Here is a 20029-nt window from a genome sequence, read left to right as displayed (position 1 = left end):
GACAATTGTGCCAGCCCGTCATCCGGTAATTCAAGAAACATTTCACGTTTCAACTATCGAAATTCTTCGCCATTGCGTGGGCGAGAGATCCTGGGTCGCGATCCGGCAGGATATTCGCGAGAAAGCGGACTGGCTATCTCTCGGTCCAATTATTGCCTCGTCCAAGAGACGCAAGTAGGATGTAAGGCGCAAGATACCGCACGTATATCTACGAGAAAGACACGGGATAAAGCCCGCCTAAGTACATGAAACGCTCTCCAGGTCACGCTCCAACGATCGCGCGTTCGATGTATGTGCATGTGCCGTTTTCACGGATACGTTTACACGGATTGCGATCGGCTTCCCACATAATCGAGCGCAACCGAGGGAGTTACATGCATCGCTTACGTAATACACACGACTGCATTTCGTCTTCCATCTTGCCAGATAAAGGGACGGCGAAGAGATGGAAAATCGCGAAATTGGATCTTAAATTGTTGCTTTTGCCCTCGAACGATAAACATATTTTAAAGATCTATTAAAGCGTTCTTTCTTCTCGCATTTCCTCGTGTTTTACGTCACGTTTGACAAGTGATTATTTATAGCAGATAACAAACTATAAGCTCTTGGTTTATTACATTCGATTCGCGGTTGCATTGCGTCAGATTATACAAGGTATGCCCGATTCGACCATGTCACCTTTCATCCATAGATATCTTTTACGAGTGCAATTCTTCCGGCACATTTAGAATTTAGTTGTTTCCCTTCAAAAAATAGCGTCTCATTTCGGCTAATTTGTCCTTATTTATAGCATGAAACCTGTCAATATTTGTTGCAGGACTGGCGAGAGACACTCCGTAGATTAAAGCATTAGCACAAAGTCCATGCGCTTGGTCCACTTCCTCCTACGTGAGAATTCGATTTGCCGTAGGGTATATCAAGTAACCCTTCCGATTCCGCGTCGATCTTTTGTTGCACGCTCCAACGCTCTACCCCGTGATAAAATAGCTTTCTACACTGTGCCCACAAGTACATAATGTACATAATGTACAACATTCCTGTTTTCATTCTAATTACTCGTGGAATGTGGTTTGGCACTTTTTTGCGGCTCCCAATCCACGTGCATACATTGCTCTCGCTCAGATCGAATTACTCGGGCAACATTTGAGCCAGACTTTGATAAATCAAACTTCCAGCTATCAAATTACGCGGAATTAAGTTGATTTCATCCACCAAAAATGCGGAAAACTGGTAGTCAGTTTTGAGAAAAAATTGCTCTTGCCATTACAATTGAAAGCAAAGATCTAAGATCCCTTGTGTTTCCCTCGCCGATGTTATTTTTTCCATTATATACTTGGATCAAGGTGAAAGAGAAAAAAACGCGAGAGTGCATCGAGCAAATCGATGACGCAAATCGATGATCGGTCGGCCGCTTCTAGAGCGAAACGACCTAGATTCTGACGTACGTAGCGTGTAATAAGATATTACGTCACGTTACAGAAAGCAATATACTCGCGTAAGAACCCGTACACAGGTTCATTTGCCATTACTGCGAAACACTTTTAAGATCCATCCACCGTAAACGCGATACGTCTCGAACGTATCGAAAAGATCGAGAAGATACGACGCTTAACGTCTCTTCGGCTCGAGGCATCATATCTCGAACGATCGATGGATATTATCCTAATGAGAAAATGCATTGACTAATGCTAGTCCACGCGGAATCCGGTGAAGGGTGCATTTGAGAAACAGAAGCAACCGCGATCGTTAGTCACCGCAACGTTTCATTGCATTACTAGCGTGCAAATACACGACACGTGCACGATACACGCTTGCGAACGCAAGCGTGAGAGGCGAGCCTCGTGTCGGAACTTTCTGATACACACGAGAGAAATCGAGAGGAGTGCGGCGAGTAGCACGTCTCGTTTAACCTTGCGATTTAATCCTCCCTTTCATTTTCATTTTTTCTCATAGACGAACAAGAGATATACTGATACACATACACACACACACACACACACACACACACACACACACACATATACAAGTATAAACCTTAGAAGAATAATTATCGTTTCATTGGAATGCAAATAATGAAGATTAAAACATTACAAAAAAGAAATGAAAAATTCTTTCTTTAAATCCTCGCGCATAAATCTCATAAAATACTGTATTAAATAATTTATTAAGTAGCCGACAGTATTTCCAATGACTGAATATTTTAAAACGTTGTATCAAATATATCGAGTTAGAATTTCGAGTATTAGACAAATTAAAATATTCGAAAAATTTCTATCATTTTTACTGCCCTTCTCGCTGTTCCTCGTCCCGACCGGAAATATTGTACAAATATTTTTCTTCCTCTCGCACGGATGTCGGTCGAAATCTCGATCGAGCGTGCACTTTGGAACGGTGCAAAACAGGAAACGAGATCGTTCCAATAGAAGGAAGGAGGAAGAGGGGGCTTTCATGTGAGCAGTTTCCCTTTCAGTCGCCCTTCGCTGTTCTCGTTCTCGTGCGTTTAGAAAACTCCAGATCCGCAATTGCGCCAAACCCAATGTCCGCACGATCGTGCATTTCCCGAGCAATTGTCGTATTGGGTCGTAATATTCGTTGCATTTTTTTTAGTATTTTTAATAGAAAATATATATTACAACCCAATATTATAATAAAAATGTTACGGCTAAGAAAGAAAGAAAAGATTCGCAAACATTCCAAAAAACTACAAACAAAAAAATGGAAACTTAATAATGCTTAATTGTATCAATGCTGATCGACACAAATAAAAGCAAGAGTAAGTAAATCATTTATAAAAATTTTGAAAAATGTAATTTATTTATTTCTATATACAGAAAGTCGTAATTTATATTTTTAAAAAGATTGGCACTGAAACGCAGGTCAACATTCATGACACAGAACTTGCAACAAGTCTCTTGTATAAAAACTGAGAGAAATAACTGGTTGCTGGATAGCAACATAATCTACATTTCGCACGTGAAAAATCAACCGTGCAAACAGGATTACTGCATGTTAAATTGCTAATAATATATATATGTGTATGTACATACATATTTGACTGGTTGGTTCGATCATTCATTTGGTTTCGCTTGATGTGCGTAGATAGTAAACAAATAAAATAAGCAATATTATATAAGCAATATTATGTAAGCAATATACATATACATATATATACACACTTGTAATCATTCTCATACTTTGAGACTTTTGGAACAAAGGCATTAATTGAACTGTTCTCGAATTATATGTTCGATATATATTTAACGGAAATTCCCTCAAATTATACAATTGACATATATGACAAAAATGTCCTTAAATTATACGATCAATGTGTATTGTATAATATTGCTTATTTTATTAGTTTATATATTTTTCGTTAGATTATATTATAATATTAATTGTATATATCTCTCCCGTATAATGTGCTCTCACGCACTTCTCGATTTTTTATTTCGATAGTATTTTCTTGTATTATTAGCAAGTTAATTGAAAACACATCAAGAGGAAAAACCTTAATTAGTTAATAATCATTAGTATACGATAAGATAAATTAAAAATCGAGATGTGTGTGAAAGCACACTTACGTGTAATGACATAATCCAACAAACGGGTGGTCCACGTAATAATCGATATGAGCAAGTACCGACAAGCGCGCGATTGCAATCGCAGGAAAATGGAAATTGACAAACAACCGATCATGATCGTATCGCAAGACTTAATCGCAAGCGTCCTGCTCGGTGCTGCACGGGGTCATTTTCCCGCTTGCTTCATCGGAACGAATTAATTTTGCGTGCGTGAAATTTCGCGGCTCTTTGTGTGCGTTCGCCGACCCGAGGTATATCACATGCGCGAGTACCAATTACAAGGTTTCCTTTTTGCAAGTTGAAGGATACTCATCAGTGTTGCAAAAACAGACAGACAGACAGACAGACGGCTGCAGGGAGTTCGATGTCGCAGGGGAATATTGGATTAGACGTAATCACTTACCTCGTTAACGCAGCTGACTGCAGGGAAGTCGATGAAAGGGGAAATGCCTGCCGGCTATCGGTGCGCGGTGTCCCGAGAGAGAGAGCTAATCTTCAATGTCCACGACCTGCCACACAAAGTTCTCTGCCATGGTCGGCGGCGCGAATTAACAAGTAACGTAACGAGTCGCCCCGTACGATCTCGCAGCCGTACGACCTTGCTATTGTTCGTCGCGTCATTGTGACCCCGAGCCGGGTCAGGAGACGCATTCGAGGTCGTTGACGCGCGTCAACAGGTACCGGCAGCTTTAGAATGGCCGAGCCACCATTGATAAAACACGGATCAACAATTTCACGGTGCTCGCCTCTGCACCAGCCAGCGTTGAATTATATGGGTGTCATTGTTACGCGATCGATAGCGTTCGCGCGTACTGTCGTGTCTGATAGCGACCGAGAGAGTCCGCGAAACGCGCGAATTACGCGATTTGACATAGGTACAGACGTCGCGAACGCGAGAAGCGCAACGAGAATCTGTCTCGCAATTTAGCGTTATTATTTAATTTGGCATTGTTAATTAATTGATGCTGTTTTTGAAGAAATTTTGTTTCGAAGAAATGCTGCTTTTGAAGAGCCTTTATTTACTTTCTTTTTTTCCGAGAGATGATTCGTCAACTGTCCGATAGATAGAAAAATGCGAGATGCAGATTACGGCTTTTCCAGACTATGTTCCGCTCCGATAACGGAATACACTTTTCTCGACACACTCGAATTGCAGCTCGTTACGTGACAGAAATTCGCCAAGCGTGCAACGTTACGCCTCTTCTCGGCTAAAAAAAAGTCCATGCCGAAAATAAGCGTGTGCACACGTGCGTGTACACGATTCCTCGAGGAAGATAAGTCGGTTGGTCGGTCGGTCGACTCGCAACCACACCCCGGTCTCGGAGTCCTTGCGAGGAATGCACGAAGCAGTTGCATCATCGCGGCGGAGTGCAACGGCGCATTTACGCGTTGCGCGTCACGTCGAGAGACAAAGGAGAACCGCTCGAGCAACATCCAAAAACCATAAAGCTAAAAAACAAAAGACAAGAAAAAAACTATAATTCCGATAGTACAAAAGATAAAATTACTTAAAATTTTTTCAGAATTTTTGTACGCAATAAATTATAAAAGGAAATAATTTTTAAGTGTCTCGTATCTCGCCTTGACAGAGATTTAAGAGCGAGAGGACATTAATAAGAATTAGCGGTTGATAAATGGTCTCTTGTGAGATATTGTACCTGGCTCCCCGAAATAATTGTAAAACTTGCAAGATTTTTTAGAAAACTTGTTAGCGAATTCTCGTAAATTCCTTCGCTTCTAGTGGTTTTCGTGATTATCTCAAACAATTGTAAAAATTAAAGGCTTTTATTAAAATTCCATCGCTTGTAACTCTCACTTTCTGATGATGGTGGGGCCAGTGAAAACTGCGAACCGCACTTACATCAAGATCTGCATCTTACGTAAACACGACACAGGATTGGGTCCGGTTGCGTCGTTTGTTACGTTATCTCGGGTGGATACACGCCAATCCAATCGCCAAAAAGAATGCGCCTTTGCCACACCATCTCTCTTATTAAGAGTAACAGAGAGCAGAGTAAAAGCTCACGGGAAGACTCTCCTCGATTGACTTGAATAAGTGTTATATATTTATCATCATGATCATTACAATATTAACAAAAAATAATTAGAATTCGTCATGATTAATTAATGATCTCTCATTTATTTTTAGCTTAATTTGCATTTTGATACAAACAACTTGGAGCATTTCTCTTGGCCGCCGGTCCTTGTGTGCCGGCTGACACCAAAAGCTGGCTCCTAGCATATGACATATTCCGCATTACAAAATCTCTCGCGTGTGACTCATAATTATCGGTAAGGCGAATTCTTCTTGAGGCTTGAGCGAGCACGCAACGTGACGTTTGCCCTCCGCGAAACGCCAGCCTTTCGTAATGTAATACCTGCGTTGTTAGTATCGTTTCCCATCGGTTTCACACGCTAATGCGACAACGTGATCGTATCGTTAACGACGATTAGTAAAAAAGGAACTTAAACATGACAAAAATGGGCAACACGTGAAGTCAGATTTTTTGTATTTTTCTTGTGACGTCGACACTCGACAATTTATAAAATAGATATATAGAGATAAAATATTTCTTTATTACATTTACATTATTGTTTGTTTATTATATATATAGTAGTAGTTGTGGCGAATCAGGGTTAAATCCATTGTCGCCGGTTTCCATTCTCCAGTGAAAAGTTAACTGATTTATTTTCTCGGCTATGACGTTATGGAGCGAGGCGTTGCCGAGGCGGCGGGTGATTGCGTAATCGATCGCGATATCGAGATCGAGAACCAGCCTCTGGAGCCGGACCGGAAATAATGCTTGGAGGTGTGTCACCCAGGTTCGCGACCGCTCTTTAACGGTTCTACATTATTTGTGTGCTCGATTACCGTACCGGATCCATATTAGACATAAATACGAGCTCGAGCGTGTCGAAAAGCAGACTTTTCTGACTTTACGCACGGGCGATTTCGAGCGCGTGAGAAAACCCAAGTTGATGCAATTTATCTCTAGGGTGCCGTCAATATGAGAATGCCTACAATGCAACAACTTGAGGAAATTGTATATACACTTCATCAATATGATGATGCGGAATATGAGATATCGAACGAATATTCGAGCACTCAACTACTTCATAAGATAATTAAATAATGAGATGATGTCATAGAAAAATTTCTCTTATTATTCACGATCGGAATGACGGTTGATCTAAGTGACGTTAGTATATCGAATTTTTATATCAAATTCAATTACGTTTGTTTAAATCGCAAAAAATAACGTTCATTTATCTGATTTAATCATTTTATCTGGTTTAATGTAAGAGGTTTAATTGACAACTATGATATGACTCAATGTGTAATCTTTCTATCTCTGTCATTAAGAGATACGACTTCTTTTGTTGCAAGGTTTAACGCACGCTTAAGTAACGAGTAAATACGAAGCTCAGTGAGATGATTTGTTGAGAGAAAACGGATGCAATGACTTGTAATAAAACGTGTGACTAATGTAGGCATGAAAGTGTTCTTGAAAATCTGAGTCGGCGACGATATCGTAAGATTTTGCTACTATGTGCAAACCGCTAACTTTGCTTTACTTTTTACCCAGATTGATTTTGCACTAAAGAAACCGATCGTGTTATCTTATGCAAACTTAGGGCTAATTATAGATATTTCCATCGTTATTAAACGCGGTAATACGACTAGCATATCGAATTATCTAATCGATCGTCACTTATATTAGCATTTATATCGATACTTAAACGATACTTTACGACAAACTGTATTTATATAGCGTTTAATGACAAAGCAACGAGTTTATTTATACGTGCTACATAAATAATGCCGAGTAAGAGTTATGCGTGAAATTATTACGCTGTAAATGCTGACTTGCGCCACAAACAAAGTAAGCTCGATATCTCTAATGAAACGACAAGATTTACACTCTTAGAGATAGTACGTCTACAATGAGAGCTGAAATGATGCAACAAACGTGGAATTCGAACGTCGACCCGCGTTTTCCCTAAATAAATTTTCTCGATGACAACTAATTAATTTTGCCAGTCTGCAAAATAATTTCAATTTAATGAAATAAGTTTCTTAAAGAGCGTTATCACTTTTGCATAACAGGAACGATCGATGATTCCACTAAGTAAGTGCGATATGAGCGTTAACCGACATTAAGCGCTAAAGCGGGCGCTAGATAATGGGATCAATCAAACTTGTGGTATTAGATCAGCGAACAAGCTGATCCGGCAAAGCCGCGCCGTGATCCAAGCTACTACTAGTCAGACAAGCGGGACCGTGAGATCCGCGCTAGAGAGGGTGTAAATCACGTCCATTCAGAAATTCGGCGAGCATTTGCTCGCGCTAATCATACTCGGTAAAAACCCTTTCCCAAATAGCGTGTTCGATATCTCTATTTGCCATTACTGCGTTATCACGCAACGATACACGTGAATTAGCCGCTGAGACCTTGCCTCGAGCAAAACATGGCAGGGGGCAATTATTTCGACAGCCAAAAGACGGATGCCGTGATTATAAAATTGCACATTTTCTGCAGAATTTACTGGCGATAAATTATATCGCGATAATCGAACAAGTCACATATTTATTTATTTTATTTATGTTTATAAGTATTTAAGGGTGCGTCTAAAATTTCAGATTACTTTTAGTAATCCTTTATTCAGTAAGTATCCTAATTGTATGTTGCACGTAGTTTGTTATTTTGCAAATCTCGCAAGACTGGTGCTCGCGTGAAATAGGCAGAAATGAATGTTGAACCAGGAAACGTCCGTCTGGGCGTAGAGAACCGGTATGGGGTCCTATTTCGTGCGCCAGTGTGACAGATCCGAATCGCCTTGTGTCAATGTCGGAATGCTGTCTTTGGGTTTATCGCGCGGTGTCACAATTTAGACAAGTCGCTGTTAAATTCATTCGCAACTGTACATAATACAATTTGATTTAAAAACAATTGTTTACACTTTGAGATATTTAAAATTGTTTATACACAATATTGTTTATGCTTTGATATTTGAAAGCAATCACTAGCCAAAAGCCACAGACACGAGATGTCAAACGAGATTTTACGACGTTCGTGAGAGCGAACTGACATTAATTTCACTCAGAAAAAAAGAAATTGTCATAGATCATTAACAACGGGCGGTTCGCGCCGATAAAGCAATTTTTTACACAGGCTTAAACCAACATATTAGTTTAATCAGTATTTCGCGCGCAGATGGCAAAGATAATGCAAAATTGCAGAGTCGCTATCTCGCAGCTTGCACTTTGTGTCACGAGCGCATGATGTAATGACAGTGCACTAGACAGTGCAATAGAAGACACCGCGTATCTAGCAGGCTTATGATTTATATTAGCACGGCAAACTGGCTGTTTTACCTCGTAATGAAGCATTGAGCAATCTTGCGCAAACCAACGCCGCCGGACATCGAGAAATAATTATGGACTTGTTACAATTATTGTTCGGTACGTGCGTGGCATTAATTAGAAATTCGTCGTTTCATGTCACACTTATACGATCTCAGAAATCCACTGTGCGATTGTACTGCGATTTAGAGCAGAGCGGCTCGATGAGCGATCGTAACGTCGGCGACGGCGTTTTTTCTCTTGCTCTTGTGTCGTCAGACAATCTCTTGGCGGGTGGAAAAATGGTCTCGTTAAGGCTCCCGCATCGGAAGGCTGCGTGCATCGAACATGCACATTTACATCGCACATTTACACATTTGCATAAAGCGGCCGTGCGCGCGATCCATTTACTAACGGCAGCTCGCGCGCGCGTGCACGTTTACCGTGTTATACAATCGTTGCACACATTATGTATTATAATACATGTATATACGTGTGTGTATGTGTGTGTGTGTGTATGCACCTATACCATACTTAAATAGCGTAAGGATCTAGGTAGGTGTGGCGATAGGCCGGCCGTTGGCTTCCCTCGCTATTGGCGGGGCGCAGGGTGCGCGAAATGAAAGTCAATTCCCTATATAAAGGGTGGTTTTCCAGCCCGACACCGACAGAAACCGATCTATTTTACTTACGTGCGAGAGTATCACGCCAAAGTATCGTTCGAGATGAAGGCTCTGGTATGTGTTGTACACGCGACATCTCTGCGATTCACGAGATTAAAGGCGCTGATTTTTGTGACACGCGAGAATCATCTGGTGCCAAAGCGTTCATCCTGACTCGAACGATGAACATCTTTGACAAAACCGCTCAAACATCATAGTTTTCTACGTAAAATGACATTCTGTCCGTTTCTTTCTTTACTGTGTGATTATCGCTATATGCTTGGCTGACAAATATTCGGAAAAACTTGGCTCCAGTGATAAAATTTCTACGTGACACAAATTTCATTCAGTTTTATTGAAATATTATATAAAAATGTTAATTATATAAAAAGTAAAAATAAAATATTATATAACAATATTAAATAAATTCCATTCAGTTGTATTGAAATATTACATAAAAGTCCACTGTGTTTTACAATTTTGCAGATCTGCCTGATGCTGATCTCCGCGGCGTTCGCCGCTGAGGACAAGACGGTGACGAAGCGCGGCCTGGGCTATGGCCTGGGCTATGGTGGATATGGTGGATATGGCGGTTATGGTGGATATGCTGGACTTGGTGGATATGGTGGATATGGTGGATATGGTGGATATGCTGGACTTGGTGGATATGGTGGATATGGTGGATATGGTGGATATGGTGGTCATGGCAAGGGTGTCGCTATCGCCATCGCCGAGAAGCCTGTCCCCATCACCGTCGCGGTTCCGCACCCAGTTCCCGTTGATCGTCCCGTCCCTGTTAAGGTGAGTATCTTCGGCAACGACACTTACGACGGCAATAAACAATAATGCCAACGACCGTTCGTGTTATATGCAATGATAATGTTTAACACGCATGTAACTTTTAGGTACCAGTCGCTGTTCCGCATCCGGTTCCAGTAGCTGTCCCGGTGCCGCAACCCTATCCAGTGATCCAGACCAAGACCGTCACGGTCCCAGTGGAAAAACCTGTCCCGGTTCCGGTTAAGGTACCAGTACCAGTGCCCGCGCCATACCCCGTCAAGGTAAACAATGACATATATGATCCATCCACGTATGAACATTAATTTCCATTAGTCTCGTATTATCTCGCGCGGTCATCGAGTTAGAGTTTTCGGAGGAAATACCATAGTATGACGAACAGCTTCAAGTAAAATAATCGTTTCTCAAAATTCTAACGCAGATTTTTGGCAAACCTTGCTAGTAATTATGCAAAGAGATGACAATTGCGTGTGATTTATATTAATCGCACCCTCGAAACGTAATATGTTTAAACTTTCAGGTTGCGGTGTCTCACCCAGTTCCAGTTCCGGTCGCGGTCCCGCAGCCGGTCCTCGTCAAAGAAACGGTCCCCTTTGCCGTTAAGGGCTACGGCCACTACTAGATGAATTTCTCCCTCTCAAAAATCATGCGCATACCTCGTCCTTCTTTGTCTTATCCATTTCTCCGCATCGCAAAATCCATCACGACAAGCGTCCGCCCAAAGAGATGCTTCTCTCGTCGTGATAGCACCTTGAATTCACGGAATAAATGAATTTTATAAACGTTTTCGTATAAAGAAACAGCCGACTTCTTCTTCTTCTACTGAACCCGTTATTCACTTTCCATCCGAAAAATTTAGATTATCAAGGCCTAGCGCAACGCAATCGCGCGAGAATCGTGGATTCGCAGAATTAATTGGTGTCAAGGCAAACTTTAAATTGAGCAAGTTAGAAAAGATATTCAATGGGAGAAAATGATCTCTCGTGACTGTAGTTTCTACTATAAAATTTACATAATTACTATTAAATTTTATATTACAAATATATATAGTTAGAAATTTATTTCTTGACAGAAAATTGATAAAAATATATAAAATATAAATATAAAAATATATAAGATAATAGAATGAAGAATTAAAATGTAGAATAAACTTTCTATATGATATTCGATATGATTTCAGCCAAATAAGAATAGATAACGTTCTTTCGTAATGAAGTTAATTACTTAATCTCTGTCTCGACTTGATCGCTTCAGTTGACTTCTATCATTTTAACACGATTTTATACTTTGCTTTATATCTTACTCAAAATACGTAAGATCTTCTATGCTCTCGGTCTGCTTCAAGTAGCGTGAGAAACAACGTCTTTACACACAATGAAAGGAAAGAAGTACATTACGACAGTACTTTCCTGTGAAGTTGTTACGTGAGATTTTGGCAACATGTTTACTTTATTTATTCTGACATTAGTATCAACAAAAGTATTGTTAATTGTTTAAATTTATTATTACTAATTGAAGAGGAAACGTGTTTAAAATCCTTATTATAAAACTGAGGTATAAAGCTGGAAAAGAATTCAATAGCAAGAGAAAGGGAATTTTGCTGAATTATAATTATTATTTCTCATCTATCATGAAGCACAAATGTGATTTTACCGATGCGATTAAATGTGTAATGAGAATAATGAGATATCAAACTGCTCGAGGCTCTCGAACAATCTCCGACGTTACCGCATCTGCGAGAAGCTAAAAAAGATCAAAGCAAAAATGCAAATATGCAATCGAGAACGACGCAAATGAAGGAATGTAAAGGTTTCATAAAATACTTGAATTTATTTATAGATATGGAGAACGTTTCTCTCTAGAGAAATGCGACAGAAGAAATGAAATGAAACATATTTGTAATCCTGTTTGTCAGCTACCGTTCGTTGCATAATATTTCCATAGATTTTCGAAGCGGTTGCGGAATGTAAGCGAAACCGAGATAAGATCATTCGCGTTCCAGACGCGTCTCTATATTTTTTTTTCATATATCTTTTTCTCGATTAATCAAACATTGCTGAGTAACTGTTAAAAAGGTAATATATTTCAGCGGTAGTACGCGCAGAGGAAATGTTTCAATTGCGGCGGGAGTTACATTTTAGGCTCTTTAAGCACGCGAAAGCGAGTGCAGGTTGTACGCATTCGATGCAAAATACGTGTATGTGTATCGAGAGGTGGGACGATGCGAGGAACGTGCGTGTAATAACCGGTGCGAGAGGCACGAAACGTGGAATTTTCGGCGATTTCGCCGAGCCTGGCCGGTTACCTGGGCCGGCGCTCGCAATTACGCAATCACTACGCGACCGACTACACGTCTCGTGCCCGCAACAAATGAGGGGAGGACGACCCAGAGGCCAGTTTCCGGTGTCGAAATCGGCCGCTGGTCGATTTATGCAACACACCCGCGTCCCTTTCCCACCCGGAAATCGCTCGTCTGCACTAAACACTGCAGATTTTCTGCGAGATCCGTTCAATGAATAATGCTGCGCAATTTACGACGGACAAATTATGATTCTAGCTGAGCGTAAATCTTCGCAAGTAAGCGCGACGAAATTTCTATCGCGGATTGCGATCGTTCTTTCCCTGCGACGAGAACCTCCCACTTTTCTTTCGCAGCAAGCGAATACTGTTGACATCGGTCTCGATAAATGTCACATGCAAATTCGGATCAATCGTATCATCATCGTATTGCGAGAATTACGAGAATCATCGAAAATTATGAGACGTCTCTTATATTTTCGTCAAGGCAAAGATATCGCAAATCGAAATATACTTTACTATCTATTTTTAATTGATTAATCATTCTCACTTTCTCTGTGAAGATAAACCTAGAATTCTTTCGCGAATGAAAACTATATTAACATGTTATATGATAATTGAATGTTTTCAAATATATACAGTATACGATATTTTACACCGTTTCACGACTCGTATCCCTTGTGACAAAATGCGTCAGTAGCGTTTAAATTGAGTGGCGCACAAATCGATTTATAATGATGGATATTAATCATTTATAAGAATGTCGAGCATTGTAAGCAATAACGAATGACCCGGTGCCATATTAACTTTCAGCAACAAGTAGACAGCTGCACTCGTTCGTCTATGACAGCATACACATATTAAGAAATGCTATATAATTAACGATGTGGCGCGCATCACGCTCTTTGCAACATTTCTGGCGGGACAGATGGCCAATTAACGGCCGGCGAAATTGCGCGGAGCTGCCCAAAAGTCGGGCTATTTTCGGTAATAGCACTGCTCGACTCGAAGAGAAAAATACCGACCATGAGATCCCTAAATTTCGCAAGCATCTCGCGAAAAGTACGAAACAATGGAGATATGTAACGAGATACTGTCTTATTTCATGATATACATGAATGATATGAATAAAATTACATGAAATAAATGTTAGAATAGTTTCCGCGAACTCAAAAATCACGTAGCATCTCTTGTTATCGAATATTTTATATCTTAGTGATTGTTTTCTTTTCGATCCAATTGATTGACCGTGTTAAAGATATAAAATTTTGTCATGTATGTATCTCGCAGTTATTCGTCAAGATTTATGAGATCTGACCACGCTAAACGTATATCTCATGCCTGTCTCTTTTTTTTCGCCGACTTTAAAAAGATAATGAGACTCGGTCTCGTTATACGTGATAATAAACGGCGGAATAATTTATGGGAGAAAGATATCCACACATAATATCGCGCGCGTAATATTGTTATGTCATTTTTCTGTCGAGCATCATAATTAAGTATTTTTTATTGATTTATATGCATGATTGCGAATATGAGTGATTATCGAAGTTAATCGAAAGCTAAGCCGATTACTTGTTTTCCATTTGCAGATTTTCAATTATGGAATCGGGTGAAGGCACGGTTGCGCAAGCAGCCGATCGAAGGAGCACCCGACGCGAACGCGTTCTCGAAACAAAGATCGAACCAGTACAAGGCTCGGTCAGCTGTGCTCTTTACGTACGTGAAAATATGTTTGCAATTTTGTATTAATATGAAACAACAATATAATATATATAATATATTCCGCCCCCTTAAGTAGACCGTAAAGCGGAAACTTAACGCAATGAATTTCGTGTTCGAGCTGGTGTATTTGCGCAAGACTTACGAGCAGTGAGAAGAGTCGCGCGAGTTTTTCGGCGGTCCCCTACTCGTACGGGGTCCGGTTTCGGTTTCTTTTCACCTAACCGTGTTTCGGCGGCGGTGGGCTCAGCCCACCACCTCGCTCTCCTTGCCGTCTCTCCTTGAGGGTTCATCGTATAAAAGCAGGAGGATCTTCATCGCAATCATCAGTCGCAAGCACGACGAACCGTGTGCAAAACTCGTGCAGCATCATGAACACCAAGGTATAATTTTGGATACGAGAATCTGTGCTCTCCTTTCGTCAACGGAATCTCGAGCAGAATGAAAAAGATCGGTTGCACTCTTTCGCGAAGGTGCACTCTGCTGTGCGCGTTTAAAGAAAAAATTACCACGTCAACCTATCACAAAGTATATTTTGCTCTCTACGCAACTGCAATACCAAATTTTATTGTTGATTAAATAACAGCGCACGGACACCACATGATACTCGCTACGAATGCACGTAACGTCATGTAATGGATAATGAAATGCATAATTCTCTGATTCGCAGGTGGTGGTTCTGTTCGCCCTGGTGGCGCTCGCCTTTGCCGAGGATGCAAAGCCCGAGACCGACAAGAAGGTGGAGACCACGAAGAAGGACAAACGCGGCCTGTATGGCTCGTTGGGCTATGGCTACGGTATCGGCGGTATCGGTGGTTTGGGCTATGGCTACGGTCTCGGTGGATTGAACACGTACTCGTCGCTTCCGATCGGCCTGAGCCAAGGTGTGAGCCACGGCATCTCCACCGTCCTGACGAAGGAAGTTGCCGTACCCGTACCCCAACCGGTCCCCGTGCCCGTCGAGAAACACGTCCCAGTACCCGTTAAGGTACCACTCTCATTATTACAACGTGTAAATATGTGGACGTCGCCTCGCTGACAACTTTTGACTAAAAAAAGTACCTGATCATTTCTCATCTCCTTACCTTGATGCTGGATTGCGCTACCAGTAACATTTTTACTAGTTTATTTATTGGAAAGCGCAATTAGAAGAAAACGTCGCAATTAACGAATGACTCGCAGAAGAAATAATGTTTATCTGCTACGCAGAGTCGACAAAGAGAGATTGTCGCGCGACAAGTAGAGCGTCATGAGAAGCACAATGTTCTCGTTACATTTGCAAAACGATATCTCGCGTTGATCTCTGCAAACCGATCACCTTGATCCAGATATCCGCCGTAACGCGAGGCAAAATTCGATCTCGTAGGCTCTCGCGTCAGGCGAGGCTTTCTCTCGGCGAACTGAACAAGAGTCTTTTGCAATCAAGACTGATGAAGTGTCTAATCTTCGGCCTTTTTTTTGCAGGTGCCATATGCCGTGCCCGTAGACCGCCCATACCCCGTCCAGGTGCCCAAACCCTACCCCGTTGAGGTGACAAAGCACGTCCCAGTCCCGGTAGACCGTCCCGTGCCCGTTCCTGTCAGCGTCCCGGTCAAGGTAGCAGTTCCCGCGCCGTACGCTGTCAAAGTACCGCAACCCTATGCCGTTCCCGTCGTTAAGCACGTTCCCGTTCCCGTCACACAGCCAATCGTCTACTCAAAGGTACACACCGCCGATCTTGGATACTACGGCGGTTACGGTAATTATGGAGGCTACAATGGAGGTTATAACGGCTATAGCGGCTATGGTGGCTATAGTGGCTATGGTGGTTATGGTGGCTATGGTGGCTATGGATACTCCTCCTCCTGGTAAAGCGATTAATTGGCAAATCTTGAACGGCGCTCCTCGACATCGTCATCGTCGAGTGGAACATTACACAATCCATCAGTCAACTATCGACGATCTCCCAATCAGGAGAAATCTTCTAAAACTTCGACGATAGTGCTGCCAAATGAGTGAATGTCTCTCGTTTCGGAATCTTTCAGTTCTCCGTTTTGTGTTCCTAAATATAGATTCAAAAAATTCGCGAGAAAAGAATTTTGTTTTCAACGGAGGGCGTGCCTCCTCGGAAAGAGCGATCGCCGGCTTACGAAATTGAAACGAAAGGACGTTGAAACGCATTCAAGTGATATTTCATCATCACTGTGTGACTATTTAGAACCACGTATTTTTTTTACTTGTAATCTCACTATATTTGTTTATAATCGAAATAAATTTTTTCGTATGAAAATAATTTCTACATGTATAGTTTTTTTTCATATCCCTTCACGTTTGTCGTAATATTATAATATCTTTATATTAGTAAAAAATTATCAGTTTTCATACTGATAATTTCTTATTTATTACAAAATTATGAAACATGACGAGTAGTCGATCGAAATCGTACAATACAATTGACCAGCATAAAAGGAAAATTTAAGGTCACATTATGAAAGAGATCGTTACATGAACGCGGCGGTGAAACGTTCATTCAATGGAAAATGAGGACGCGTTAAACACGCGATTAATGGAATTTGCATGCAGAGCACACGCATCGTATCGAGATGTACACCGTGATACATGTGATAATGTAAGCACTTCCATTGGGCAAGTCAAGAAGTAGCTTGCACCTGCTCAATAAGAAGTGTCGCAACTGAATATTTATGTACGAGATATGCTTTAACAGTGAACAATCATTAAAGAAAGATCGAAGGAGACGCTATATTAACATGTATAAATGTTTTATTAAAAAATCACTCTACAACTTTAACAATAATGTATAACATCAAGAATCTACACAAACGTAGCAAAAACAAAAACTCAACATGTTTCAGAAAACTTATTTGTCTATGTACAAGTATAATCTATAATCTCACCTTAATTCTGAATAGTTGATGATCGACAATCTTCCGTAATCATATAACCGTATTGAATTATGTGGAGAAATGTGGAAAAATAATATTATAACAAAAATTATTATGATCCCTTCCTTCTTTTTTTCCTCTTAACCTAATTAAAAAGAATTTTTAACTAATTGAAAGAATCCTAATTTAATAAGTCAAATTCGCGAACGACGAGTGATTCAATCATTGAATAATAATAAGATTGCATAAAAATTGATCATTGATCAATCATCAATCGCTGATCGTTATAATATAAATCGAATTTTCAAAAAAGGCCGCCATGTCATTTCATATTCGTATCTTACTCGAATCCCGTAATATTTGGCCTACTTTCGAAAGCGATCAGTTAACCGTACGTGTCACATGCGATAATTAAAATTTATCCGAGCTCTTTTGAAACTCGAGAGTTAATGTTCCGCCGAGTAGTCAGGCTGGGAGGGTTGGAAATGCGCCTGGTCACCATCCTGCTGATCATGGACTCCATGACTTTGAACGTTGACGGAGTAGGAGCTGTAGTTGGCAGTCTCATGACCAATGTGTTCGTCTCCGCCACCTCCAGCAATGAGTCCACCATCGTCGTAATTCGAATGGGGAATCGGGATTGCCTTTGGCACCGGTATGAAAACCGGCCTCGTCAAAGTGACTGGATGCGGTACGGGGATCGGATGCGGTATCGGAACTGGTTTAGAAACCACCAGCGGCACCTAAATCGAATCAAATTGGTATTCAGTTTATTATAATCCCTAATTAAACTCTAGAAGCTGGAGGTTTTCCTGTTTCTACCAAATCGAACGCAAGGTAAGATGCATAATTCATACGCGAAAAAGATTGACGACATGAATAGGAAAAGATGCATACCTGTTGATGCAGCTCCACCGGAACTGGTTTCTCCACCGGCACCGGCACGTGCTGCGGCACTTTCACTATCTGCGGCACCGGAACCGCCACGGGATGTTTCACTGGCACCGGAAACGGAATATGATGAGGCACCTGGAAAAGGGAAAAAGAAATCGCACCCGATCAGCCACGGAATCCACTTGCATGTTATGATCAATGAAGGAAATGCAGAATATTTGCTTTTCTGCGAATTTTCATTTTAGCATATAGAAATAAAAAGCGTACGAATGTATAAAATGTATACGAAACACCACAAGAATCTCATCGATAATCCAATCATGGCTCGCATTTTTTATTCATTTTCGTTATTAACGCGATGATTGGCCTTAACCGATTTCTTTATATGGGAAAAATCGTTTGCAAATTGTCTCCCGCAATAGTAATTGCGAAAGTATTATCTTCGATAATTAAATTCGATTGATATACTTTTAATTAATCGCTAATTAACTTAAAGTGTTTATTTTCTCAGCACCTATCTACCATCTGCTTACCTTAACAGGATATGGCACGGGGACCTTGATGGCCACCGTCTTGGTAACCTTGATCACCTTGGTCGGCACCTCGCGTAAATGTATCGATTGTGAGATGAGTTTCGGCTCATCCGCCCCAAGACCGTGGCCTTCGTACAAGGAGGGTCTCGCCGTGACCGCAGTTACCACCAGCGTCAATAAAAACTGCAAAGTAACGTTATCGTGAAAGCGTAACAAGGTCTTACCTGACAAATGACGGACAATTGGACGCATCTGTGAAACTGTGACAATTGTAGTTGAAATAACGAGCGAAATTTAAACGGGATACGTAAACTTTTATCAAGATTTGACAAAATTTGGACATGTATATTACAAAATATATAGATTTTGTTTCATCAAGATAAAATAATCAAATAATTTAAATTATTTTAAAAGTTAAACAATTTTGATCGCAGCAGTGCAGCAGTAAAAAACAGACCTAATGTAATCACGGCTCGCGTTTTTTATTTGTTTTCGGTATTAATGCGACGACCGGTCTTAGCCGATTTTTTTTATGGTAAAAATCATTTGCAAATTTTTTCAGGAATCTTTAAAAATTCTCTTCAGTACTGGTACCACTACGAGATACGTTTATCACGAAACTGCAGGAGAAATTTCTGAAAGTGATCGGCGTACACGTTATGCAGTTCTCTCGATGATCTTAGAATGTCCGATTGATCACAAATTTGAATTACAGTTCAACTAGTTAGAAAACTTACAACTTTTAGTGTGATCATCTCGTACGTAGTTCTGGATCAGAATCAGATGTCTTTTCCGATAGGACGAATCGCACTGACTATTATAGGATTGCCTATACGGTGGCTTATATACGAGGGACCTTCACCGTTGGTTCACCGATCGGTTCACCACGAAGAAAGCACTCGCTCACTCTCTTTTCGACCGGCCGATCTCTTTCGCCGTCGATCTCGTCTCCATCTTCTTCGCTTTCTGCAATTACTCCTTTTTACGATTATTTCTCTCACGGCTAAGCAGGTTCAATGACCCGATGTGAGCTCGACATTGATATTGACGGTCATGAAAAGAGAATATCTTCTCGTGTCAAAATATATGAAAATTAATGATACTTGAATATATTTTTTTCTAATACATTAATCACGTTACACGATATATTACAATTAAAATATAAAATAAAATATAAAATGTACTTTTAAACTATATTTAAATAGTCTAATATGCTAATATAAAGGCTAAGAGAATTATATTAATAATTAATATTGTAGAAAGAAAGATTAAATATTTGAATAAAATGAAATTAATTATTTGCAAATATGTCGCG

The 20029-nt window shown here is 40.5% G+C and overlaps 3 protein-coding genes across 3 annotated transcripts; 2 read left to right on the top strand and 1 right to left on the bottom strand.

Annotated features, from left to right (window-relative positions):
- Nucleotides 1–9650: 9650 nt before the first annotated feature.
- LOC109611483 (tetra-peptide repeat homeobox protein 1-like) lies at nucleotides 9651–11151 on the top strand. The gene is made up of 5 exons (XM_020034161.1): nucleotides 9651–9662; nucleotides 10074–10193; nucleotides 10299–10388; nucleotides 10493–10648; nucleotides 10906–11151. Exons 1-5 carry the CDS (start codon nucleotides 9651–9653, stop codon nucleotides 11005–11007), a joined length of 480 nt encoding a protein of 159 aa, XP_019889720.1. The 3' UTR covers nucleotides 11008–11151.
- Nucleotides 11152–14736: 3585 nt separating this feature from the next.
- LOC105286895 (zinc finger protein 512B) lies at nucleotides 14737–16677 on the top strand. The gene is made up of 3 exons (XM_020034160.2): nucleotides 14737–14788; nucleotides 15076–15393; nucleotides 15870–16677. Exons 1-3 carry the CDS (start codon nucleotides 14777–14779, stop codon nucleotides 16254–16256), a joined length of 717 nt encoding a protein of 238 aa, XP_019889719.1. The 5' UTR covers nucleotides 14737–14776; the 3' UTR covers nucleotides 16257–16677.
- Nucleotides 16678–17147: 470 nt separating this feature from the next.
- LOC105286891 (E3 ubiquitin-protein ligase RNF12-B) lies at nucleotides 17148–19054 on the bottom strand. The gene is made up of 3 exons (XM_011352164.3): nucleotides 18715–19054; nucleotides 18185–18316; nucleotides 17148–18030 (listed from the first exon to the last, which is right to left on the bottom strand). The coding sequence occupies exons 1-3, from the start codon at nucleotides 18964–18966 to the stop codon at nucleotides 17734–17736; spliced, it is 681 nt and encodes a 226-aa protein (XP_011350466.1). The 5' UTR covers nucleotides 18967–19054; the 3' UTR covers nucleotides 17148–17733.
- Nucleotides 19055–20029: the final 975 nt, after the last annotated feature.

The sequence above is a fragment of the Ooceraea biroi genome, chromosome 5 (assembly GCF_003672135.1).
Source record: "Ooceraea biroi isolate clonal line C1 chromosome 5, Obir_v5.4, whole genome shotgun sequence".
NCBI classification, from domain to species: Eukaryota; Metazoa; Arthropoda; class Insecta; order Hymenoptera; family Formicidae; genus Ooceraea; species Ooceraea biroi.
This window is presented reverse-complemented; position numbering and strand designations above follow the sequence as displayed.

Bases quoted from the DNA above. Each gene is read 5' to 3' on its own strand.
- LOC105286895 (XM_020034160.2), top strand. The intron at 15,394-15,869 runs GTACCACTCTCA...TTTTTTTTGCAG, and splicing joins ACGTCCCAGTACCCGTTAAG to GTGCCATATGCCGTGCCCGT.
- LOC105286891 (XM_011352164.3), bottom strand. From the start codon at position 18,966: ATGCGTCCAATTGTCCGTCATTTGTCAGGTAAGACCTTGTTACGCTTT. The intron at 18,317-18,714 runs GTAAGCAGATGG...TCCCTTTTCCAG, and splicing joins CCGTGCCATATCCTGTTAAG to GTGCCTCATCATATTCCGTT. The intron at 18,031-18,184 runs GTATGCATCTTT...GATTCGATTTAG, and splicing joins CGGTGGAGCTGCATCAACAG to GTGCCGCTGGTGGTTTCTAA.
- LOC109611483 (XM_020034161.1), top strand. The intron at 10,194-10,298 runs GCTGGACTTGGT...GGTCATGGCAAG, and splicing joins ATGGCGGTTATGGTGGATAT to GGTGTCGCTATCGCCATCGC. The intron at 10,389-10,492 runs GTGAGTATCTTC...TGTAACTTTTAG, and splicing joins ATCGTCCCGTCCCTGTTAAG to GTACCAGTCGCTGTTCCGCA.